The sequence below is a fragment of the Salvia miltiorrhiza genome, chromosome 7, assembly GCF_028751815.1.
Source record: "Salvia miltiorrhiza cultivar Shanhuang (shh) chromosome 7, IMPLAD_Smil_shh, whole genome shotgun sequence".
NCBI classification, from domain to species: domain Eukaryota; kingdom Viridiplantae; phylum Streptophyta; class Magnoliopsida; order Lamiales; family Lamiaceae; genus Salvia; species Salvia miltiorrhiza.
In genome coordinates this window covers 7,449,357-7,476,732 of record NC_080393.1, presented here as the reverse complement: position 1 = coordinate 7,476,732, position 27,376 = coordinate 7,449,357, and the positions used below count along the sequence as shown (strand labels likewise).

At 32.1% G+C, this 27,376-nt stretch overlaps 3 protein-coding genes across 3 annotated transcripts in view; 2 read left to right on the top strand and 1 right to left on the bottom strand.

Moving 5' to 3' along the window:
* Positions 1 to 27,376, bottom strand: part of LOC130992114 (nucleolar complex-associated protein 2) — an 884,658-nt gene that overhangs the window by 16,477 nt on the left and 840,805 nt on the right. The window lies entirely within an intron of this gene.
* LOC130992131 (cytochrome P450 734A1-like) lies at positions 10,796 to 15,092 on the top strand. The gene is made up of 5 exons (XM_057916651.1): positions 10,796 to 12,096; positions 12,698 to 12,921; positions 13,009 to 13,259; positions 13,818 to 14,205; positions 14,513 to 15,092. The coding sequence occupies exons 1-5, from the start codon at positions 11,814 to 11,816 to the stop codon at positions 14,951 to 14,953; spliced, it is 1,587 nt and encodes a 528-aa protein (XP_057772634.1). The 5' UTR covers positions 10,796 to 11,813; the 3' UTR covers positions 14,954 to 15,092.
* On the top strand, positions 20,341 to 23,282 carry LOC130992183 (putative cytochrome c oxidase subunit 5b-like). Its single transcript, XM_057916731.1, has 6 exons — positions 20,341 to 20,683; positions 20,838 to 20,926; positions 21,037 to 21,087; positions 21,651 to 21,717; positions 21,805 to 21,884; positions 22,856 to 23,282. The coding sequence occupies exons 1-6, from the start codon at positions 20,536 to 20,538 to the stop codon at positions 22,925 to 22,927; spliced, it is 507 nt and encodes a 168-aa protein (XP_057772714.1). The 5' UTR covers positions 20,341 to 20,535; the 3' UTR covers positions 22,928 to 23,282.

Below are 27,376 nucleotides of genomic sequence, written 5' to 3'. Positions count from 1 at the left end.
GTGGTCTTAAAAATGCACAGGAATTGCGCCCCATATGAGATTGAAATCCCAAACCATCAAAATACAAATAATTTATAAGTTAAAAGTGCAATTCATATATTCAATACTTCAAAACAAATAAATCCCCCACAGGTCCATCATAATAGGTTACTAACACACGCCCACTCGTGCGATGCACGATCAATATCGAAACTGAACGATATTTTAAATAAATAAATATGCATATTAAATATATACTACTATAATTTAAATATAAATATAAATCTAAATAAAAAATTTAAATTATCCAGGATATAATTTCAATAAAAAACACGAATTTGAAAATATATAAATTTTCAATTTTGTATTTTCAATTACCAATTAATTGATTTTTATTGATAATTAAAAGAAATTATAAAAGAGAAAGGAGAGATAAAAGATGAGAGAGAAAAAAAAATAATTTTGTAACTTTAATTGATAATAACTTATTCATTTTAAATTTATTTTTAATAATTTTTATATCAAATTAAAGATCTTTTCGTTATCTTTAATTTAACATCGATGTTGAATATCTTTTTATTAATCAAAGTTGACGATTTTTATAAAAGAATCAAAATAAATAAATAAAAATGAGGAGAGAGAAATTTTGGTAGGAAAAAGTAGATTTCCCAGCCTAAAAGTTCTTGAAACATAGATTCCAAGTGACCCAGCCAATAATCTTTTCAATAAATATGGAGGCTACAATGATAAAATGGTTTAAATGTGCACGTATATGGGTAGTCAAAAATAGATTAGTGAAAAACATCACGTGGCAATGCATCATTCTTAAAATTCATACAGCTGCGCTGCATATACATTAATTCTAGAAATTTGTTGTTGGATTCAGATCTAAAAAATTCCAGTTACGAAATCACCTACTCCACAAATCTTATCAATCAAAGCAAAGGCCCCTCTTTTAATTGCGTGTTTTGTATCTCAATTATTATGTCTTGATTTGCGGCACTTCTGGAATTAACCACTACTGCCATCCCATTCCCACCATATTTCCTCAAATATATTCCATATATAAAAAATAAAAAAACGGAAAAGGAAAAGACCAAGATGGCTGGCAAAAGCGACAATGAAGAGATATGTATACATAGTTTCTTCATCTAAAAAGCACATGGACACACATAAATTCAAAGGGATCTATTAGCAGACAAACATTTGTTTATGTGTGTTAATATGTTAGAAGAAGAAAGTGGTCTAAAAAGTGAAACTGGACCAGAAATTAAGCTAAAATAGGGAGATGGCTCAGTGATGCGGCCATCATGTGGTTTGAGACTACATGTGACAACTATGAACTATACATATGTCACACCTATCTTATTATTTTCTCTTTAAACATATTGAAAACTTCTTAAGTTAGGCAAGTCGGCATGCTCTGGTGTGCAAAAACGAAATTAGGTGATATTAATGCAATGAATTTGGAAATTTAATGATAAAAAAAATCTATGGAACATATATATTTTATGGTCAGAACCGCTCTCTTATCCACCGTTAACGTGCTCATCGCTGATGTGGTAAATGTAAGTAGCCATCGTGATCATATTCAAATTACCATTAGTACATCCTAATATTATATAGGAACTAACATTTTTAACATTATTGGTATTTCACGAAACCAACACCTAAACTATCAAGTGAAAAATGTAAGCTATACCTAGTATGGATGATCGGAAAGAGCAAAGTAACGATCGGAGAATTGAGCACGAGAGAAAAATATAACTGTTGTATTCAAAAGTGAATGATAGCGTAAATACAAGACACGAACTCATACTCTATTTATAGAGTATATGGAAGGGTAAAATAGTAAAATCGGTGCTAGCGCATGCATTTGGCGTGATCGAAGGACATATCAGGAATTTCGTCCTTACGCGGGAGGTTTCCCGCGTTTCTGGTGATTCCATTGACGGAGATGACTTCTCTGACGAAGATGACTTCTCTGGCGACGTAGACTTCTCTGACGAAGATGACTTCTCTGGCGACGTAGACTTCTCTGACGAAGATGACTTCTCTGGCGATGTAGACTTCTCTGATGAAGATGACTTCTCTGGCGACGTAGACTTCTCTGATGAAGATGACTTCTCTGGCGACGTAGACTTCTCTGACGAAGAGGACTTCTCTGGCGACGTAGACTTCTCTGACGAAGAGTGATTTCTCTGGTGGGTGAAATCCCTCTGGTAAGAATGATTCTTCTGACCAGCTTGACTCATCTGGTGAGGATGGTTTCTCTGATGGGTATACTTCTTCTGTCATATTCGTCCCGCTGATGAGGTCGATTCCTCTGATCTGTATCATTTTCCTATTCTGCACATATTACTCCTCATCAATTATTAATTTAATAAGATTTTCTTGACAACTCATCTTCTAATTACATCTTTTAATCACCGTCTCCCATTTTCCCCCAAACTCCCATAAATTAATTAAATACAATTTTTTCATAAAAATGAGCTTAAGATATATCAAAAACTTCTTTTTCAATGGCAGATATGAGCTTAAGACGAAAATGCATGGAGTTTGGGGGAAAATGGGAGACGGTTGACAAACATGGTTTTCGTACCTCAATTCCACATGTTTTGTTGTCATTTCCCTTCATGTTTTGCTTGTGAATGCTTGTTTGTGCCCGAATATTTTAGTTTTATGAAGATTTGATATCTTTGTGTAGTTTTGGAGTAATTTCAGGAAAAATCAAGGATTAATTGGAGGATTTTGAAGATATGATATTGAAGTACGTCTCGAGAGGAATCCGTGAGCGCAAACGGCGACCAAATCCGAGTCCGGACGAGGGAGAACGGAGCAAAACGAGCGGACTGTGCAAAACGCCCAGTACCCCGCGGTCACCACCCGCGGCCGCGGGGTAAGACCGCGGGTCAGCTGTTCCCGACTCAGGAGACACCCGCAGTCACCACCCGCGGCCGCGGGTCCCCTGAGCATCCCCCACGTTTGAAGGCCGCGGACGCGGGCCGTGACCGCGGGAAAAGGGCGGGGCTCCCCCAAGTGGACCCCAAACGCGATTTTAGCCTCAAAACTCCATTTTTCTCTTCTTTTCCCCATTCAATTCACCACACACACCCACTTCATCTTCCCCAACTCTCCAATTCCAAACCCTAGCCTCCATTCTCTACCATTTTTTCTCTCTTCCACACACAAAAACAACACCAAAATCAAATAAAGAAGGGGAAGACTTGGAAAGGAGCTCATCAAGACTACATGATTGAAGATCAAGATTATAGGATTTGTCTATGAATCTCTATCTCTCTATATCTTTATTTATGTTTTCTTATGACTTGAGATTTGCTTTTATTATGAATATGCTTGGCTAAAATCTCTTATCTTAGGGATTAGATTAGATGGATTTGTAATGGATTGATTTCTTTGTTCAATATATATCTTGATTGTGCTTATTGTTATCTTTTCAAGTCCTAGATTTATCTCTTGTATGATTGGTTGGCCACCTTTTGTGCATTTCTAATTTGTGATTTGAATCGGGAGAGGATAATTACAATAGATTAGGAGTTTGATACATATCATCTCAATAAACCGGGAGGTTGAGAGGTGGGTGAGAGCTTATTGATCTTTTGTGCTATTGGGAGTTATAGGTTAGAAATTGACCGGGGACGGCAATTATGACCCGTAATCTACTGTTTTAGTCGTCCGGGAGGGGGCTAAAACTAGTGGGGAGATCGCCCTAGATAAGTAAGTCATATCAAGATTTATATTGATTTAAATTGAAGTTCATTACGATCCATCGAAATCTAGTCCCAATGATAACTTTCCTTTGAGTCATTCCCCAATTTATTAACTAAGTTTATATTTTTGTTATTTAGTTTGCTTGCTTTAATTTAACTTTGATTTAACCTTCAATATCTCTTCATCTTTGGTTGTCTAAATAGATTGAAAACAACTTATTAATGGTATTTAGAAGTTTGAATTCACCAATCCTTGTGGGATACGACCTTGCTTCCCTTATATTGCAACTACACCGTATACTTGCGGCGTGGTGAAAATATTAGCGAACAACGGTGATTAAAAAATGTAAAGAAGACGAGTTGTTAAGAAAATTTTATCAAATTAATAAGGTTAAAAATATTAATTTCTATAATACTATGATGTAACGATGATCATTTGAATATGAGTCAACTATGATGGTCACATCACATTTATCACATTAGCAATGAGCACGTTAATTCTTGTTCATAGTGAATAAGAGAGCAGTTATGTTCTTATGGCATGTATATTCAAAATAGGGATGGCAATGGATCCTGGACCCGGTCCAGATCCGCATATCCAGATCCTTTTTACAGGATCTGGACCTTGTAAAAAATGGATCCAATGGATCTGGACCAGATCTGAATTACTCTTAAGATTTGCGGATCTGGATCTGGAGCAAAAGTTTTGAGACTCAGATCCGGTCCAGATCCGGCCCACGGATCCGGTTATATATAAAAATATATATATATTTTATTTTATTTTTATCAAACTCTACCTTAAAGATCTATTACTAATCTAAACATCTATTTTCATAAATAATGTATATAATTCTATTAAAAATAATATTTTATTTTATCTTAATTTAAATTTTAGTTGTTGTTGTTATTATTATTATTATTATTATATCTTTTATTTATATTGATAATATTGTTTTTTTTCAAAGTAAAAATGGAAGACACATCGTTCCACTGTTACTGAATATTGTGATGAAGATAGAGATAAAATTGATTGTAATGATATGATTAATTAATTTTTCATCCCTTTTTATATATACAATTAAAATAAGTGTGTATCTACTAATATATTATTTAGTACTTGAATATCATATTCTTACTTATTATGAAATTTTATACTAATATTTTCATATAGGTTATGATTTAATATTTATTTTTAAATAATTGTTGATACTCTAGACAAAATTCGATTTTTTTTTTAGTTAATTCAAAATTTATAAATATTTTAAAAGAGTAAAAAGTATGGATCTGGATCTGGACCCGAGACCCTGTGGATCTAATGGATCTGGATCTGGATCTTATTATTTTGGATCCAATGGATCTGGACCGGATCTGGATCTAAGTAAGAAAATTCGAATCTGGATCTGGACCAAGCAGGATCCGGTCCAGATCCGGCCCATTGCCATCCCTAAATTCCAAAAGGAATGCAAATAAAATTATCTTTAATAATCAAATATCTTTCAAGATATATTATTATTATTATTATTATTATTATTATTATTATTATTATTATTATTATTATTATTATTATTATTATTATTATTATTATTATTATTATGATGATGATGATGATGATGATGATGATGATGATGATGATTTAAACATATATTTTTTTTATTGGGATTTTTGCCTTATGAATAGTACTTGTGAAAAAAAATCAATCCTTTCAATAAGTAGTTCAAAATGACTAGGGAGTTTTGTACATATATTTTCCATAATTTTTCTATATATGATATTAGCTACTCATATTGTAAAGTTTTTTCATTCCCTTTTAAGTGCCATATTATGAAATTTTAGAATATATTTAATCCAAACATTTTGTGGAGTTTTTGCAAGTGTGGGAATTTATGTGTTTGTATGAACAAAAATGTTGAGAAATAAAGCAACTACATGAAGTATTGAATATCATGCAACTAGACAAACAGAAAGACAGATTATAGGCTTTTTCACAAGAAAGGACGAAACAACTACTCTATATTCTTGGAAATGTGGCACCAAAAGTCTGAAAATATAAGAAGCAAGATTTAATGAAAGTGAAAAATGGTCCCCCAATATATTTTGGGAGTATTTTCGACAGTATTAACACAAGTGGGACTACCTCATATCCTCTCTTAAATAACACCTAAAAAGGTGTGGCCCCTTTGTTTATACCATGTGCATCAAATTTATGACCATTTTTCAACACTTGCATAAGATTAGAGCATCCGCATTGGGGGTTCCTTGATAGCCTACTTGATAGTCTATTTGATAGTGGTTGTGTTATTGAGTAGGTAGTGCTGCATTGGGGTTCCTTGATAGCCTACTTGATTTTTTTAGTTTTTAAAGAGGAGAGAGAAATTTTTAAAGAGAAGAAGAAAATTAAAAAAAAAAAAAAAAAAAATCACTCGAGGATACCCGATAACTCGGGTACTCCTCGAGGACCTCCCCCCGCATTGCACTCCTCGAAGCCACTCCTCTCCTCGAGTGAGTTCGAGTACTCACTCGAGCACCCGCGATGCGGGTGCTCTTATCGATTTACAATTATTTCTGTTATTATTAAAAGTCGTTTTATTTTTTTGTAACATTTAGGCTGGAAATAACAAGATTTGAAACAGTTGATGAAAACGTATTTCTTAGTTCGTTTGGTTTGTTTCATATATGTTATTGCAAGAATTTTTTGTTGCTTCTTTGTTTATTTTATATTTCAAACAATTACTGTAAAAGATTTTGGGATGGATCAATATCTGGATGCTTGTATCAAAAATTAAATATCCATATATATGTAGTGGTATATTTGTAATCTCTTGGTATTGATAATTTTATTTGAGTCCAACATTAATTTGATCCCTTTAGATAATTTCACACATGACATCTCAAATCAATTTGTGATATCCATTTCTTTTTTCTCGAAGTTGTTTTTAAAAAATTGTTTAATAGTGATTTTTGGGGATTTAAATCTCAAGTGAAGAATATTGAAATTAATAATCATATTGCCAAGTTTCCCTATATATATATATATATATATATATATATATATATATATAATCATATTGCCAAGTTGAATCGTTCATTGCCATTTCTTTTTTCGAAAAGGGTTCATTGCCAATTTGCTTCCTTTAAGAATTTAGGGGTGAGCAAAAATCGAACTGAACTGCACTATTTTGGTGGGGTGCGATTCCGCATCTGTTGGTACGATTTTCGGTGCGGTTCTAAAATATGAAAACCGAAAACTTTCGATGCAATTGCGATTTCCCCAATTTTTTTTATTGGGGCCCGCACCGAACCTATAAATATATATATTTATATTATAATATATATATATATATATATTAAAATTAATTATAATTTCCTAATCAAAACCCTAGTCCCTGAACTACAAAATATGAAATTCTGAATGCTACGCCGCTCCCCTCTACTTCTCTAATTCTCTTCGACCATTTCCATATCTGACCCACAAATCCGACTCCGTTCATCACCTGTTGGCGTCCGCCCGACGTTGCCCCGCCATCCACGACAGCCCAGGCCAGGTTTGTCTCCTTTCTGGCACGAGTCGTGCGACAGCAAGTAGGTTCGTCTCCCTTCTGGCCTTCCATCGGATGATTCTTCCCGACTTCCCCCGTTCCGGCGCGGTCCGTCCTCGGTCCCCCGCTTCTAGTTCCGGCGACAACAGATTCTTCGATTTCAATTTAGTTTTTTTCGAAAAAAATTAAACAAGGTATCGGTTCGGTCCAACTGACCGAAACCGACAGTTTTATCGGTTTGATTGGACCCCTCCCATCGATGCGGTTCAGTCTCCAATTTTTCTTGCGGTTCGATTTTTAATTTTTGAGATTTGGTGCGGTTTTGCACTGAATCGAACCGATGCTCACCCCTAGGATTCCCCTCTAAGATTCGAACACAAAATTAAATGATTATTAATGTATTATTGACAGAGTTATTGAACAATATAGTGAGACTCCCTATTTTTCGTGAAAAACTAAGAACAATGAATAAGACATAGTATAAATCTAATTAGATATGTTTTTTTGTAGTGTAACGAACAAGATGTAAATCTAACGAATAAGATGTATATATTGATGAAAAACAAAATTTTAAAAAATGGTAATGAATAAGATATATATATACTGATGAACAAGGAACTATATACTAATGAACAATGCAGTAAATACTGATGAATAACAAAATTTAAAATATTCTGCTCCATCCAGGATTGGTACCCTGCGAAAAAAATTCTCCCCCCAGATATAATATCAGTCATAGGATTGATAAAATAAACGCACCAGGTTATGTCTTAGATCTCACTAAAATTAGGGGGCCTCATTGGAGCGGCTCCCTATATATATATATTGTTTTATTTATATCACTTCTCATTTTTCACGATATATAATCATTCTCATTGAAGATTTGAAGTTAATTATTCTGTAGTATTGCATGAATAACCATTCCATGTATATATATATATAGAGAGAGATTATTTATGGATAAGTAATTATATAATCTTGAAACCTAATCTTTATTAGCTGCGATAAGACTGCTTTTGGTGGAAAAATACAATTGTTTGTGTCTCTTCATATGACCTAATGGATGGCTATCTCATGACTTTAAAATAAAATTTCATCCAAATCTTATTATAAAATTATATAGGTTGAACTATACCAACTACTCGTGTATCTATAAATATTGACTATGAATATTATAAATATTGACTATGAATATGTTTATTGTTTACTTAAATAAAAAATCGGTGTCCGATAAATACAAAATCGGTGTCGTCGTAATCGTCATAATCATATAGTAATATGATTAGTGATTGAAATCATCTTCTTAATTGGTAGTCCTATATACATAGCATTTTTATTCTTATTTATTTTTATTTACATCTTTAAATTTAATTCTAATAATTATTGTATTCTAAATTTCTAATCATTCTTTTTTTTATAAGATATCCTAATCATTCTTAAATTCGTGAAATTCATAATTTACCTTAATTAGATGATTGCATTGAATTAATTTGTAGATGGTTATCTTAAATATATTATTTGCATTATATATTCATATCTAATATTGTATTATATTCTAATTATTATAATTCCATAAAATCTGTAATTAATTACATTAAATTTGTAGATTATTGTCTTATTAATGAAATGGTTTGTACTATATATTAATATTTTCTAAAATATGATTAATTCATTTATAAAAACTTAATAACAACATCTTATTTTAATTGTTGGGTTTAGATTACGTAGATCAAAATAGAAAAATATTGTGCGTCTGTGTTTGCAATACATCTGAAAGATGCACTAATTAACAAGTACTAATAAGTATTATTCTACATGTTCGAGATTAGAACCAATAATAAACTTATTTTTTCTTAAATTTGAAATGGATACATGCATGTATACATACATTTTAGAAGGATTTGGATGATCGAACTATACTAATCTCATCATTTTGGTGAATTGTCGTGCTCCACCACAATGAACGATTTCAGATTTTCAACCCTACAAAAGTATAAAATTAATTTTATAATTTCTATTTATAAATTATAATATAAAATGATTCACAATCAAGTTCTAAGTATAAATTATAATATAAAATAAAATAATTTTCATCGAAATACGACAGACTAATTAAGTTTAATATATAACTATACGAACATAGCATATATTTGTAGGAAATAACACCTACGTACTATATATAGTACTTATTAAAAAAAATCAATTTTCTATTTGACCCGATTTTTTTTTTCTTTAATAAGAACCACCTGAAGGGCGAGGGGTTAGGCAGACCCCAACCTGTAAATAAACATCAACCAGTATCACATACATAGTGTTGCCTGACATCACTCAAAGAAGATAATCGGGAAAAGACGAGAAACGTGCTAAAAACAACCAAAAGACTAGCCAAACAAAGGCTCCACCCAAAAGGCATGCAAAGCAAACAACATCAAAACTGAAATAAGCTAAAACGGACTACCTATCATCATGGAAACGAAATCTGAAGTTAGGATAACCAAGTTGGTCTAGATCTATCCTAATAAAAGCAAGAAAATGTCTAAGAGCCGAGAGACAATCGAAAGTAAATAACTCTTGAACCTGTTACTCTCAACACGCCATAAAGTCAACAGGCCGATTTCCCTCCTGATATTTGACCCGATTTGATTCCATATGTTATATATCATCAACTCGAAGCATTTAATTATAACCTGTCATTTGACCCGATTTGATTCCATATGTTATACTCCCTCCGTCCACCAAAAAAAACTCCCATTTGGGGTTCGGCACGGAGACTAAGAAAACTGAAAAAGGTGGTGTAAAGGACTAAAATGGTAGAGTAAAGTGGGGCCAATAGGTAAAGATGTACTAATTTTAAAAGCAAGAGAGGGTATAATTGTCCAAAAAGTAGAGTAGGAGTTTTTTTGGTGGACAAATATTTAAGGGCAAGTAGGAGTTTTTTTGGTGGACGGAGGGAGTATATCATCAACTCGAAGCATTTAATTATAATTGTCATAGAAGCTCGTTAATTTTCTTCGGGAGTAGTGAGCTAGAAATATATAGTAAAACTGGCTATACTATACGCAATGCCACAACAGTGAATTTGGATAATCCTTCCCAACATTTTTATGTCACAAGCATGTCCCACTAATAATAATAATAATAATAATAATAATAATAATAATAATAATAATAATAATAATAATAATAATATTTATTGTAGTATAATAAACACTAATTAATATTATTATAAAAAATAAAAACTTAAATAAATTGTAGTATATCATAATTATGGCGTAATTAATCTATCCTAAATAAACTACAATATAGGGTAAAACACAAGAAATTGAAAACAAACAAAAATATGATTATATAAACTAGAGATAAATAAAATTAGTTACATAAATGAGACCCAGTAAGTGAATTCATGCAACACTAACGATGTGTAATATAATAGACCTCTTTTGTAACTTGTTTGACAATAGTGAGCTAGACAATCTTCAACACTCTTTTGGTAAAAATAATACTCCCTCCGTCCCATTATAAGTGGCTCAAAAATTTTCAATACGAAAATTAAAGAGAAATTGTAAATTGGTTAAAAGTGATAGGGTTTATACTTTTTTTAAGGGTTATTTATTTTTATTTTTTTGTGAAAACATGCCATTTATAGTGTGACGTCCCAAAATAAAATACATGTCACTTATAATGAGACGAAGGGAATAATATGTTCTCACTAATTATATAGCGAAATCAAATAAACTGAGTATTAAAACCGGCATAATTCACACGTGAACATAATAAATTCATAATATAATAATCAAATCCATATATAGTCAATGTGGGCAGACGAATGTTCCATCACTACAGCGATAATTTTTGTCAACCTAATGCATGCCATCACTAATGAATTAAAATTCTTAAATGTTTACAATGTCCTAACCATAAAAATAAAATCCAACGTGAAACATTGATAATATATATTTGCAATTATTCATGATAAACTTTCACTCATCTTATAATTTTAACACGATTTCAAAAGTAATCGTGTCACTATTTTTTAAATTTGTTGCAAAAATAAAACTCGCATATTTTTTAATGCGTCACAATATTCAGAGAGTTGACATGACATGCATCAACAAAGAGTTGACATCGTTCCCCAAAATATGATTCCATGGATTTCGATATTTTTAATTGGATCACACGTCAATATTTTTGTTAATTTTACAAAATATAAGTGAAAATTTGAAAATAACCCTAGCTATTATTTGATACTATAAAAAAAATGTTTTGTCTTCAAGTACGGCATCACCAATTATATTGCATGGGAACTCTATGTCCTTTTTTGTGTCTTTTAACTTTCTCAACTCTTCATCTGAAAATCAATTAATTAGTACTTAGTAGTATTCATTAAATACAGTCCCTAAATCACGACCAAATTTACAACATCTACAATTTCTGACTTCTCTCCTCCCCCTTCTATAAAAACAAACACAAATCACCCAACCACCAAGAACTATATAATATCCACCCCCACCCCACCTAAAAGAAGACATCAAAAAGAAGAAGAAGAAGAAGAAGAAAAGTTTCAAGCATGGAAGATAGTCTATTCTGTTCCTTTTTGTACCTTTTAGTTCCATCAATTCTTCTGATTTTCTTGATAAAAGTTGTGGTTCATGATTTTTGGTGGATACCCACAAGAATTGAGAATCATTTCATGCAACAAGGGATTAAGAGCCCAAAATATGAGTATTTCTTGGGAAATTTAAAAGAGATTTCCGCCTTAATTTTGAAGGCTTCTGCTGAATCGATGCCTCTCTCTCATGACATTCTCCCCAGAGCTCTCTCCTTCTTTCATCTTTGGAAGAAGATATATGGTATATATTTCTCCTCTCTTTTTTAGGGGCCTCCAAATATTTTCAATCGTTTTTCAATTTTAGTAGCTTTGGTTTCTATATATGTTTCTCCACGTCACTACTGTATATGACAATGTGTTGAAATGACGCACGAGATTCATTGTACAAAGTCGCAAAACGTATTTTAGATTTTCACTCAAGTGTATGTGATTTTCATTAATTTCTTGGATTATTGCATTTCTCAAACGGAAATAGCTAGCATGCGTGTGTGTATATGCGTGTCTAATGTACTATTGTAATAAAATTCTCTATTTCTTTGTAAAAATGTAATCTTGTGATAAATCTTTTCATGATTCTACTTTCCCTAAATAGTAGACGACTTAGAATTTTTTTAGCAAATAAAATCTATCTTGAATCCGAATGATGTCATCAATCACTTAATAATGCGAGCGCGTTGCGACTTTTTCTTAGAAAGTGACTTACGTTACGTATTAGTGAGACAAAAATATCCTTAAACAAATGTATGTTGTTACTGAACCCGAATTATATATGGTTAAATCTTTATTTTATTTTTCAGTTTTTATTCTTAATTACTACAATCTTTGATCACATATTATTGCAGGTTCTGTTTTTCTTATATGGTTCGGGCCGACTCCTCGTCTCACAATATCTGATCCAACCATTATCAGAGAAATATTTTTTTCAAAATCAGAATATTTTGAGAAATATGATCCACCATTACAAGTAAAAAGAATAGAAGGTAATGGTTTGTTGAATCTTAAAGGAGACAAATGGGCTCACCATAGAAAGATTATGCAACCATTTTTTCGCATGGAAAACCTCAAGGTATTTATTTTAATATTGTTTCTATATGATATATCATATATAGATGACTAACCTCTTTATTTTTTGCATTGTTGGATGAATATGTAGCTAATTGCACCAATTATGGCTAAAACCATGGATGAAGCACTAGTGAAATTGTCTGAAGATATGTCCAAAAATGGAAGTTTGGAGATTGAGATTGAAGTATCTGTTTGGTTCCAAAATTTGTTGGAAGATGTAATTACCAAAATCACCTTTGGTAATAACTATGAAGAAGGATTAGTAATTTCTAAACTCCAAGCACACCAAACAGCCCATGCCACTGAAGCTTATCAGAATGCTTTCATACCTGGTTATAGGTATATATATACCCAATTCCGGATCCTTTATTGCAATTTTTGTTGCATCTTGTTGTTAATATATTTAGAATTAATGCATCATTATATACAGATACGCATGCCTCCATTATTTTAATATATGTTACTGGTCATTTAATTTTATATTAATTCTTATATTACCTACTTTTCTCTTAAAAAATTACCTACTAGACGGGGTACTGGTTATACTTTGTGATGATTTTTGGATTAGGTGTGGATGAATATATTAATTAAGTTTTACCAAATAGAAACATAATGTATTATGAATCTAATCATATCATTGATTACTATATATTTTTTTTAAAATCTGTCTTCATCTATCGAACAACCAAATATAACAAAATATTCCAATAAAATTATTGGAATTTGACTAGAAACTATTACTCATGATGCAGAATGTGAATTCAATAATCTAGTTACTAAGTTCATATAGTATAACTTTATTGTGAGTTACAAGAATTGTATGTTTTCCATGTTTGACAACTCCGAGATTATACACGCAAAAAAAGTTTTTTGGTTATGAAACTTTTTTTTGATCAGGTTCTTGCCAACATCAACAAGTAGAATTTCTCGGCGATTAGCTAAAGAAATTCGGAAATCGTTGTTGAAACTTATTGACCGGCGAAGGGAAAGCAGTAATCGAGACAACAAAAATGATCGCCCAACCGATTTATTGGAGGTGATGATCAACGCCGCCGATGAATCGGGTCGCTCAGATGATCCATCAACCGTAACGGATAACGACGTCGTAGAGGAATGCAAGACGATCTTCTTCGCCGGCACGCATACGACGTCGGCCATGCTGACGTGGACGGCCGTGCTCTTGGCCATGCACATCCACTGGCAGGATGAGGCACGTCAGGAGGTTTTGAGGGTGTGCGGAGCACGTGACACTCCAACTAAAGATCATCTTGCCAACCTCAAATTGGTAAGACTATCATATTTCTTTTTAAAATTTTCTATTTTCTAACGTCATTTGTGGGGTGGATTAATGATAAACCCAATACAATGGAACTAGAAATGCGTGACAAGAGGATATTTAAGGATTTCTAGAAATAGATTATGTTACCTGCAGAAATACTATTTTATATTCTAGCATAATGTATTAGTAATATAGTTTGTTTTGGTATGCATGAAATCTTGACAAGCACAGCTCCGTTTTTCACATTTGATCAAATTTTGTCTTTTATTTTGTCGAATTTTTAACTATATTTAAATGACTTAATTATATGCAGTTGGGAATGATTATAAAGGAGTCTGTGAGATTGTACCCACCAGTAGTAGCGATGATCAGACGGGCCAGAGAGGATGTGCAGTTGAACGGGATCCACATTCAGCAGGGTACTGAGCTCTTGATCCCAATCATAGCCGTTCATCATGATTCGACTCGATGGGGCGACGATGTACACGATTTTAACCCAATGAGATTTGCGGAAGGTGCGACCCAAGCCGCGGACCACCCAATGGCTTTCCTCCCCTTTGGGACGGGCGCCCGCCGATGCATTGGCCAAAACCTGGCCATTCTAGAGGCCAAGTTAGCCATCGTCATGATTCTTCGCCGTTTCTCTCTTCATCTTGCACCCAAGTATCGACACACGCCTTCGGTTCTCACGTTACTCCATCCGCAGCATGGTGCACCTATTGTGTTTACCAAATTATCTCATCATGTAAATTGAATTTTAGTATTTAATTAGTAGTAGACTCTCTTTGTTAATTTGAACATTCAAAAAATTGGTGTTTCAATGGAAGTTTGCAGTGAATACCTAAAAATTGGCAAGTGAAGATCGCAGTTATAGAATGCGTGGATTCATAAGATGTCCAAACTCCCCGACAAGTTGTGTTTACTCTACTTTTTACAAGTCAGGTCTTGAATTTGATCAATATATTTTGATATTCGGGTCTAGATGAAAAAAAATGTAATGTTAGTAGCTGTGATGTAATGTTAGTAGCTGTGATGTGAAAAATGATTTTGTGAAATTTTGTTAGTTAATCTCATTAAGAAATAGTTAAAAAAAGAATTGCGCCGGATATTTCAATAATCTCTCCTGGACCATAACAATGTGGACCATTTGAAGCCCAATAAGACTAAACATACCAATATTTATCGGGCTTAGAGGCCTACTATTTGCTTTTGTGTAAGATGTATATAGTTAAAACGAAAATGATAGTTTCTTTTAGAGGAGTGGGAGGGGGGAGATTATGTTTATTCATTCATATCTTTTAATCAAGAATTTATTCCAAAGCTCCGAGCACAGTGCTCAGAAAATTTAGTGAGGCTATGGCCTATGAGTAGGCGTTCTATTGATTTATGTGAATAACAGAATAAGCATATGAATTGTTGTTGCCTTCATAATTTCATTGATATTAGTGAGTAAAAGTAGTCCCTCCTCCTCCAATTAATTGTGCCATCACAGTAGCACTCAATGTTAATAAGATGACGTTCCATGCTAACAAAATATCACTCATTGCTATAATGTCATAACATTGAGCACAAGAATTAGTCTCTTCTATATTGCCATACAGAACCGATCACCTACCTACCGTGGGCAAGCATAATGTGCCCACCACCGATGTGGCAATTTTAATTTGGAAAGAGAATTAACATATCTTACTCTAACTAAAATTATCTTACTCTAATTAAGATTGCCACATCAATGGTGGGCACATTATGCTTGCCCACGGTGGGTAGGTGATCGGTTTTGTATTGCCATATGCACAACTTCATTTGAATCTCTGATAATAACTCGGACATGTTCCTGCTCCTATTAAAGATATATAGTTGACATATTATTAAGATAAGGCTTTAATAAAAAGAAGAAGAAGAAAAAAATTCTAAGGAACCCTTGAAAGCACAAAAAAACAGACTAATGGCTGGACCTCGTTAAACCTTCTTAAGAAAACACATTGGAAAAAACCTTAAGAAGGGAAAAAAGATAGTTGACATATGAAATAGACAGATATCGTTCAATTCCCTTTACTATTGTGATTTACTATAAACTAAACTTAATTTGTTGCAATAAACACAAGCTTTATCGAATCTATATTTATATATAATATATGAAAATGGAGTTTTTACCATCTATTTTTTTCATTTCTTGTTTTTCTCTCTTATCCCGTTATTTTTTCAAACTCTTCTCTTACCAAATTTCTCTCTTTTTTTAATAATAATAATAATAATAATAATAATAATAATAATTCTTTTTTAAAATATCATCAAATTTATTCATAAAAAGTATTTAATATGCATCTTAAATTTAAGTTCGTGATAAGATCTTTAATATGATATAAAATCATAAAAAATGAATAAGTTATGGAAATTTTAAATATTTTTTTTTTGAGGAATTTTTTTTTAAATATTTTATTTTCCCTCTTTTCAGTAAAATTTTTACTAACTTTTTTTTTGTATTGGAATATTTATTTATTATGACATGTAATACTCTATAATAATATTAAGAAACAATACATCAACGTGACCCTTTTGAAGAAGAAAACATAAATTTTGGCCACTGATTTGAAAAATCCAAAATCTGACCATTTTTTTTACGTTTTAGGACTGTTTTGCCCTTAATTAGGGCGGACCGGATACCAATAGAAAAAAAAATCAAGTAAATTTGTACATATGACACTATTAGTGCCAATAGTACCATGCACGAATAGTGCTAGTGACCATATTAGAGCATCCACAGTGGTTGAGTAAAGAGTTTACTTGATAGAATGGGGGACCACAATGAGTAAGAAGGTCACAGTGGGATGACTCATTTTCTTACTTGATCTTTTTAGTTTTGATTTTTGTATTTTTCATTTAAATTTAATTGCACCAATTGAAGTAACACAATTTACTTCAAATAAAAATAACATTAATCCACAAATTGTGGGATGCAACGGCCTCCAAGATCAATGTGGGCTCCCCTTGATCACTGCGTGTATATGCACCGTGCCAGATCATCACTCCCGAGCTTCTCGGAAAATCCGTGTCGCGCCTCGTGCATCTGAAGAAGGCGTTGGACGTCCGACGCCGTAGTACGTCGAATATACTCGGCACCGTATACCCGGATGACAGCTCTGCAGAATTTCTTTAGGCATATACGCCCCGTCGTGTCAGCAACCTTGATCTCATCGACGATTTCTTGCGCAACACCGTCGGACGAAGACGATGAAGTATCTTCGAATCATTCGGTCATTTTTGGAGGAGAAGAAAAAATTATAGTAGAGAAAGAGAGAAAGATTAAAAGTGTGAATGAATTGGAGAGGTGCGGGGTATTTATAGGAAGGGAAAAAAAGGAAAAAAAAAGTTAAACGGCTATATAGCCGTTGGAAGCAAATCAAATGAATTTTTTTATTTTTTTATTTTTATTTAGGCACGTGTGAACACGCGCCACTCTTATAACAACATCGGGTCATATTAAAATTTCGGGTAAGCCTCGAGTAAGGCCTCGCCATAGTGGGCTTACTCGATGGGTGAGTGACTCGAGTAACCCCATCGAGTCACCCACTGTAAATGCTCTTAGTGCCAATAATGTTATATACTTGTGTCGATACATTGTCTTGTCTTATATAGATGAGTGCAATTATATGATCATTTTGAACACTTCCTCGTAGAGTTTAGATTCTCCATTTAGAGTTTAGATTTCTCAATCAGGGTTTAGATTCTCCATTTAAGGTTTCGATTCATCATTTAGGATTTAATCATCGAATGATACTTTTGACACTAATATTACTATTTGTGCCAAAAGTATCAATTTACTTGGTTTTTTTTTATTTATTAATTTATGTTGGTACTTTTGGCACTAATATTATCATTTGTGCCAAAAGTACCAATTTACTTAGAATGTTATGCTACATACCTTATGTGAGCACCTTATGTGAGCATCACTCACATTTAGCCCTCGTTAGCGTTATCTTTTTTTATTTTAGACATTTATTTTTATTCTAATACTTCATAAATTATTATTAGGATCATTAATTTTATAAATAACATAAAAATCAAAATTTAATTTGTCCTTTTTATTAATTATTTGAAGTTAAAGGGAATATGAACAAATCGGACTTTGATTTTTATGTTATTTATAAAATTAATGATCCTAATAACAATTTATGAAGTATTAGAATACAAATAAATGTCTAAAACAAAAAAAATAATGCTAACGAGGGCTAAACGTGAGTGGTGCTCACATAAAGTGCTCACATAAGGTATGTAGCATAGCATTCCTATATATGAGGAATGTTATATATATATATTGGTACTTTTGGTATTAATAGTGCTAAGTGTACCTAACTCGCGCGCAAACCTGAATTCGATTCGTCCTAATTTAGGGCAAAATAATCTTAAAACGTAAAAAATGGCCAAATTTGTATTTTTATATGAGTGGCTAAATATTGTGTTTTACTGTTCAAAATGGCTATTTCAAAATGAGACTCAAATATTAATGTGTAATGCTAATTTTAATTATCAAATCATTTAAAATTATAATTGTCATTATATATACGTGCAAAATTATTAAAAGTTTTGGATTTGAAATTTTATTGAGTGATTGATGTGGATTATTTTATTTTTAAATATATTTTATATTTATTTATATTTTAATTCTACTTAATATTATTTATATTTATTTATATAAATATATCATTTAATTTTGATGTGTGATAGTTTTGATTAGGTATAACATACGTCACCGGTGATCAATTTGATAGCTGTTATTTATCAAACCAAAAACTATATACTTTGTAAATTAAAAGTATATTTGTAGATCAATATATATGTCAACTGATTTCCTTTGGAGTTCAAAAAATTTCATTTGCTTCTCCATATATTGTATTGACAATCTCAATTCAATATTGCAAATATACCATGTCACTGATGTCAGCGTGCAAAGTGTATACTCATGATACAATAAATTTTAGCTTGTTTTCAAATGAATGATTGAATCCTTAATTTAGTTGTTATTTAACCATAATCTAATTTACAATTCATAAGAGTAGCTGCGTAATAATGTATACAAGTCTTCGACCTTTCAAGTTATCGTGAGTCGTGTGCTTAACTTTTTTATTAATTTTTTCTTTGTTTAATATCATTAAATTTGGGAGGATGTAAGCATGCTCTTGAAGTTGCATTTGATTTAATATAGAATCAACTAAGCTAAATGAACTTCCGAGGCCCAATTACAAAGCATGTAAAAGTAAAACTTAAATAAACCTCATTGCTAGAAAAAACTTAAATAAACCTAAATATATTTGATAGACATATTTTCCGTAAAATACACGAATATTTAATAAATTTTAATTTTTTTAATAATTTTTTATTTTTATTTTTTAAAAATACACAACCTCTTAATTTTTTTAATTTTCCCATTTAAACTCTTTCCAATGAAATTAAAGTTAAGGTGGCATAATAATGTCAACATATCGTTAATGTGGATCATAAATGAAATGATGTCATACAAGTTTGAAATGAAACGACTTCATTTCATATAAATTTAAAATCTCTCTCTTAGTATGAACCTAAGTCAAAATTCATTTCTTGTGCTTGCAAATTCGTTACTGGATTTTGGGCATCATCCAAGATTCGAAGATGAGCGTAAGTTGTTGTCCATTAACATAGTTATTTTGATCGAGAACCCTAAATTGCTGAACCAAAAATGAATATCCTAATTTTTTATTTGAAGATACTTAAATGTTATTACATCAGAAAATAACGTCATTTCATATACCAACTCAACAAGTTTTAGTTTGCTGACGTCCAACTCAACTTTTATTTGGGGTTGATATCCGTGGAAAACAATTATATAAAAAGAAATAAAAAATTATGTATTTTTTTTAAAATTAAAAGACCATGAAAAAAATCAGAATTCGTTAAAAAACTTTTTTTTTTTTTGACTTGGGGAAGTCGGAGAGGGGGAGCAGTATTAATATTAAACAACTTTTTTTTTTGAATTCGTTAAAAAACCTAGGTATAATATATTCACCGCTATCTCGATGCAATTTTTCTACTTCCACTTTCTTTCTATTTTTCTTTTCCATATTTTTACTTAGCCATAAAAATAAAATATAAGAAAAACCGAAAAAGGAAAAGAAAAATAAAACAAAATTTATCTCTCTCGTTACTGTCTAAACTAAAGCCACCCTACTCGGCCAAAGTCTCTCTCTCCCATTCCATTTCTTCATCTTCTCAGTTGGAGAAATCCAAGAGAGTGAAACCGATTGTTGTCGATCAAAGGCGCTGCCGGATTTCAGATTTCAATACAACATTCGGATCAGAATAATGTGGCGAAGACTCGCGGTTCAGCTACGAACTCTCGGCCCGGCCCGATGCGCATCCAGCCCGGTCCGATGCGCCGCCGCATCTTCGGTCGCTCCAAGGAGTCTCCCCCGACCAGCCGGCGGCTCCTCTCACCATTTCTCTACATCTGGTTGGTACCTCCTCCTAACCCTAATTTCTTATTAATTATATATTTTTATGGCTCTGGAAATACAGATTTATGATTTAGATTAATTCGTATGATTCCGCGATGATAGATGACAATGATATTCGAGTTTTGGGTAATGATTTATTATTATTATTAGGGACTGCGTCTGCATTAAGAGTAGAGGATGTAGTGCCCGTGCCCATCGCCACTGGTCATGAGCGAGAAGAGTTGGAAGCTGAGCTTCAAGTTAGTATTTTTTCGTATCTATTTTTGGCTAGATGTTTTCTCTTTTATCAATAAATATTTTGGTTGTTTGGTTTATTTTCTTACGATTTTTATTGAATCGTTTTAACCAGGGAAGGGACATTCTCGAAATCAACCACCCATCGGGTCCCTTTGGAACGAAGGTCAGCATTGTTTCTTCTGAATTTCCTTTCTAATTCGTTTCATGTTTTATGTTGGAATTATTTTGCCTTAGCTACTGAATTAGGACTACTTAGAAATGTTTACTGTACAGTACATTGTCTAATTATAGCAATCATCAAGGCCTGAGCTAGAAATTATGATGTTTATTAATCATATTTCTCTTGTGTTTCATATCCATTCTACGTGTTTTTATCTTTCTGGTTTTTTTCCCTCCAGCTTTGTTTCCTCAACTAAGAGAAGCTCCTTGCTTGAGGTTTGTTGAGTGTTTCTGTTAAGCATTTGATTGCTTTCCTTGTAGTCTTTTGAATCTGTTGATACTAAAAGTTAACACAATGTCTTTATGTAAAGACTCTATAATCTGATCAATATGTTAACTTCTGTAAACTATATAACTACTTTTGTGAGTGTGGGGGTACGTTAGAGTCTGTGTTGAGATTCTACCTCTCTTACGTAGAATTGATTGCTGATGCATGTTCACTCATTTGTCTTCTTAAAAAATTCTATTATATTTCCTGCTTAACTTTGAAATGTTTGAAATCCACAGGAAGCCCCTGCCGTGATTAAGTCTTATTACGACAAAAGAATTGTGGGATGCCCTGGTGGTGAAGGAGGTAAGTCATCGCTATGTGTTTTGACATTGTGATTCATTTACCTCTGTCGTGGATGTGATAACCTATTCTATGCCCAAAACTCAACAGAGGATGAGCATGATGTTGTTTGGTTTTGGCTAGAGAAGGGCAAGCCACATGAATGCCCAGTATGCTCACAGTATTTTACGGTAAGTATGTATAGCTTCAGCAAATAGTGCATATTGTTAAAGATGTAAAGATTGTGTTTTTATTTTGGCTATAATTATTTTGGAGTCCTTTGAATGTCATAACACCTGATTCAGGAATGCTTGATAGATTTGTTATAACTAGAAATGGTGCATCCTTGTGATTCTGAGACTCATTCACATTTCTGTAACCATGTTGATGCTTCTTGCATTCACATTGTGCAAGTTAGAACTGTCTGGATAAACTCATGTGCAAATGAATGAGTGGAAATGCCTAATGAGGGAGAAGCACAGCTGATACCATTTTTTTTGTATAAATTACCTGTTGTCTAGTCTTCAAATGATTCTGCATGGATGGTGTTGACAACATCAACTTACCTGAGCTCTACGCATCTTTGGACATCATTCAAATAAATTTTCAAAGTTGTCAAATGTGAAGATTTATGGAATGTATTTTGCTTTATTCGTGATGGAAATTCTTCATGAATTACAATTCAATACAATTTGTGAAAACCAAATCAAATATAATGACGATTTTTTAAAAATGTTTTCTTAATTCATATTAATATTTTTTTTCCCGCATTTCTAGTGAAATCCACCTGTCCATACCTAAATTAGTTTCTTTTGCATCTTCTTCTTGCCCATGCTTCTTTGTTTTCTGCCAAGGTGTGGGATAGGACTGGGTGGGAGTTCAGCTGGATAACGTAATAATCGATGATATGATTAACTTATTGCTTCGTTGTGCGTGCTTCACTTGTGGCCAGTGCTTAGAGATTCAGTTTAGATTTTGCTTAGCTTATCTTTAATCATGAACACCCTGAAGAATCTGTGATAGGCTTCACTTCGTCAAGTCAAGTCCTGCTTGTCTTATGTTAGTTTGTTATACAGAACAGGGGTACTACCTTGCATCTCAACATCCACGTTCTGAACGCTTTATTTCCATCGAAATGTTGACAAATTTTCCTTATTCACAGTTGGAAGTGGTAGGCCCGGGCGGACCACCAGACGGACATGGAGATGAAGATGATGATGGTCTTCTTCACTAAAAGCTAGTCGGCAAATTTGCTGCCAGAATAAGATCTGGTGACAGGATGAGGAGTTCTGTAATATTCTTCAGGTTTTGAAGCTCATTGGTTTTCAGAACGAACTGCTTTCACTATGGCGTTGTTGCTTTGGCAACAATTGAACCCTATCTCTCCTCGCCTTCGTTTTTTGGATTTACAACATGGGAAGTTGATCCATAGAAATTATGGATTTCAAACCATTGAGGATACAATAATTGTTGACAACATTTAGTTCAGTCTAGTTACATTTTCTTGTTCTGCTCTTCTGCAGAACTTTCAGATGCCACACTTGATATCCAATATCTTTTTTTTTGCAATTTATTTTTCAAGTTCCATAGATTCGTTGAAATAATCTAATTTCTAGTTATGCTGCCTAGTCATACAAGTTGTTTATTAATGTATTTGCATATAAATTCCATAGCGCACTTTGGCCTATATTAGAAGTGATGTTTTTGTGCTAAAAGTAAAATAATTAATATGATTGCAACTGCACAATGTGTCTGAAAGTTGAATTTTGTTTTGGGATTGTGGTTGGGATACTTTGACAGCAAGCAATTGATAAATGTAATATTTCCTCCGTTCCACTAGAAGTGAGATCCATTTTTTTGTAGGTGAAAAAGTGTTTAAAGGGTAAAAATTTTATCCAAAAATGAAAGAGCGTCACTTATGGTAGGATATCCAAAATAAAAAAAGTCTCACTTATAGTGGGACGGAGGTAGTACTTGACCAGATGGGATCCTCTGTCCCACAATATTGTGTGTACCACGTGTACCACTCTTCATTTCTTTATTTTATAAATTGTTTTTTATAAAAATAAAAATTATTATATTATTATAAACTCTAATTAGTATTTATCATTGAAAAATTAAAATTTAAAAAATTATATACTCTAACTTTGAATTAATGAACCCAAATAATCTATTATTAATTCAAATAAATATAAAAAAATAATTATAAACCCTAAATGGATGAGTGAACCCTTGTTAATTATCTTTATAATATATAAAAGCATAATAAATTAAAATGAAATAAAAAATAATTTATAAATATAAAGAAATGAAGAGTGGTACACGTGGTACACACTATATTTTGGGACAGAGGATCCCATTTGAGTACTTGAATTGCATTATGAGAGCATATGATGGAATTTATTCAAAAGTGTCCAATTTTTTTTTTCAGTAATTGGAAAAGAACAATAGGTTCATTTATTCTTTGGTTGTATAATAAGATTAGATGGTTTAATGGAGAATTTATTTTGCTAATATGCCACTAATCCTTATTAAACTCTATTCACTCTTTGCCTACTTTCTCTTATATTCTCCACCTTTTGTTGGTCGGTAAAAACCGTTCAAATGCTGAATTTTCTATATATTTCACATTTGAAAAATTATATGAGACGTAGTATTTCCAAAATCGTATGATGTTTCCGTCCAAGAGTATTACTCTCTATGTTCCGATATTCATGATCTGATCTCCTCTGTTGGATGGTCCCAATTATCTTGGTCTTTTTTTTTTGGATAATCAAATAATATGAATACACATGTTTTTAAATTAAAACTTTATTCTTTTAAATATTCATGTTAAAAAAAATTGAGCAATGAATATTGGGACTAAAAGAGTAATATTTATTATTAAGAAATATGACTTGATCTTTTTCAATCTCTTAAAATTTTGTGAACTAGTTGGTGCGTGCAATAGTGATCTTGTTATTGAAAGGTGACGAGTCTCTCATATATTTTCTAAAATGAAATATCTTTTTGCGAATACATAAGTAGCGGCCGCAACTCTAAATCTGAAAAGAAGAAATACTACTCATACTTAACACTAATCTATAATCCCTATTAAAGTTAAACAACAAAAATTAATTTAAAGCGATCTTATTTGATTTGAGTGAGAATTATTAGCTAAGTGTGGCGTGGTTTGGAGGGCACATAGTTTAATAACTTGTTGGAAGATATGTATAAAGTGGAGAAAGAGATTTACTAACGTTGATTTGTGGATAATTGATAAATGGTTTGTAAAATGATTTTTTTTTTTTTGGTAAATATTGAATGTGAATGATGTTAAAAATATATGTATCAAAATGAAAACACTAACTATATTTATTGTGAACGAATTATAATGACAAAAAGATCATACATTTGGTGAATAAAGAGAGTAATTTTCTATACTATAAATATATGCATTGATGAAAAAGAATACGTAATTAAACTTTTCTTTTTGAGTTGTGGCTTTTATGATTCACATCTAAATCATTCACTCTTACGAGTGGGAGGTCATTGAACTACAACGTTTGAGTACCGAAACTAAACATAGAACTATAAAAGAGGGTATCTAATTTCCCCCAAAAAATAATTTGTCCTAAATATACGTGGATTCTACTTTGGGCTTTGGACGGTATAGTGGGTAATAGTGGAGTTGACAATACAAAAATATAGATGATGATTGGTTGAGCTTAATTATTTCATAGAAGGTTATAAATTGTTAAAATATTTGGATCGTTGGGCTATAAGTTAAAGAGAGAAAATTTTTTTTAGAGAAAGAAAAATGAAAAGATATGAACTTGAAAAAGGACTTCTTTTGTCAATGAAAGAACTTTCTACTTATCTTTTTGAAACGTCCAAAAAAAAGTTCTACCTATTTTTGGATCATACCCATCACTTATAAATACTCCATTTACCCCAATACAATAATAATTATAATAATTTTTTCTCACTCTCAATACACTCAACAACATTTTTTTCACTCTCAAGACACTCAATTAACAACTTTTCTTAAAACTCGTGCCACTCTCCCCTAGGAAGTTCTTTCATGAACGAAAGGAATATTTATAAAACATATGTTACACATAAGATTATGAAAAGATAAGTTTGGTAATAAATTTATTTTTTGGAGAGTTTATAAATTTATGAAGCTTATTTTTCATAAGTTAATTAAAAAATTTATATTGCTGAACACTTTGAAGGAGTTTATAATTTCAATCAAACACCCCTACTCCCCCAAAAGTAGTGAGGAAATTACTTGCGAAAAGCCTACTAGATGCCTTCTGCGGATTGGGAATATTTTTAATAATATATATATATATATATATATATATATATATATATATATATATATATATATATATATATAATGTATAAATAAAATATGTATATCTAGATGTATATTTGTACATAGTTCTAGTGAAAATATAAGAATAGGTTGTTAGTGAAAACATAAAATAGCTTTTCATATAAAGATGTTGAAGTATCATTTCATTAAATTACTAGCTTTCTTTTAATGCCGTGGCCTAAGTGTGTTAGTAAGCTTTATCACTTGCAAATATTCTTTCTCAATGACCTACCCGAATTGCACTTTAAAAGTTAGTAACATGATATTTTTCATTTTTAATATTATATATCTTCACAAGCATGAGATCTCGTTGAAATTAGAGGCTTGGGTCGTTTATGAATAAAGACTGCTAAGAACGCTATCTAATTTCATACTATCAATAATCGAGTATTAAATGATATTATCAATATGTATATTATATATTCAATGATAATATTATGAAGATGCTACACTATCTACAATAGAGAGGTGTCCTGTTGATTTTGGAGACAAGTTGTCATGCACTGAAATCCAATATTAATTTTATCTTTTCTATCAATAGAAACCAAATAAAAATTTTGTACACTTTTTGTCCTCGAGGAATACAAAATCTATAATGAATATTTGGACAAAATATGCCAAGTGAAAAGTGGCAAACAAGGGATGGAAAGTTGGTTTGGAAATAAAAAGTTTTCAAGCTTTTTTCTATTACTTCCCAGTTTTGATTACAACCATTGAAATCTAGGATAACCAACAATCTTTATTAGGATTTTGTACCTCAAAATCTCAGATTCTTTTGCATATTGTATTTAAAAAAACAATCTTACTTAGGAAAACAGTAGGCAACCCTACATTTTGTGTGTGTGTGTGTGTGTGCCTGTATTAGTAGCTTGGACAGTTAAACTTAACATTCAAGAAAATGGGCATCCATCAGTCATAAAAATATAAACAAATGATCATAGATATATAATTTTCTCTGATCTTGCCTCAAATTGAATTATTCCTTCGTTGTTTATAGTAATATTCTTGAAGTTGTATACAAGTAGTAGGTCTGCTTTATATATGTAGCCACTGCCAAGAAGCACAGATTCTGATTTTCTCAAAGGTGTAAATCGACATCCCTCCCTCCAACCTAATTAATCGTAAGATTTTTCTATTACAAACCGCGTTTCAATATCTCTTATACAAACCTTAGCCACATGCCACATGTATGTAATACTTTCATGTGATCATACACAAGTGGTATATGCTAGCTAGAAACACTGCTTATTAAGTACTTGTATGCTCTTAATTAAGTCTGCTGTTTTTATTTTCTTCTTTTGTTGTTTTGATTTAATTCGT

Excerpts from the sequence above, each read along its gene's own strand:
- LOC130992183 (XM_057916731.1), top strand. The coding sequence starts at position 20,536 with ATGTGGCGAAGACTCGCGGTTCAGCTACGAACTCTCGGCCCGGCCCGA. Across the intron at positions 20,927-21,036 it reads AGTTGGAAGCTGAGCTTCAA|GGAAGGGACATTCTCGAAAT; the intron begins GTTAGTATTTTT and ends CGTTTTAACCAG. Across the intron at positions 21,718-21,804 it reads ATGCCCTGGTGGTGAAGGAG|AGGATGAGCATGATGTTGTT; the intron begins GTAAGTCATCGC and ends AAAACTCAACAG.
- LOC130992131 (XM_057916651.1), top strand. The coding sequence starts at position 11,814 with ATGGAAGATAGTCTATTCTGTTCCTTTTTGTACCTTTTAGTTCCATCA. Across the intron at positions 12,922-13,008 it reads TTCGCATGGAAAACCTCAAG|CTAATTGCACCAATTATGGC; the intron begins GTATTTATTTTA and ends ATGAATATGTAG. Across the intron at positions 14,206-14,512 it reads ATCTTGCCAACCTCAAATTG|TTGGGAATGATTATAAAGGA; the intron begins GTAAGACTATCA and ends AATTATATGCAG.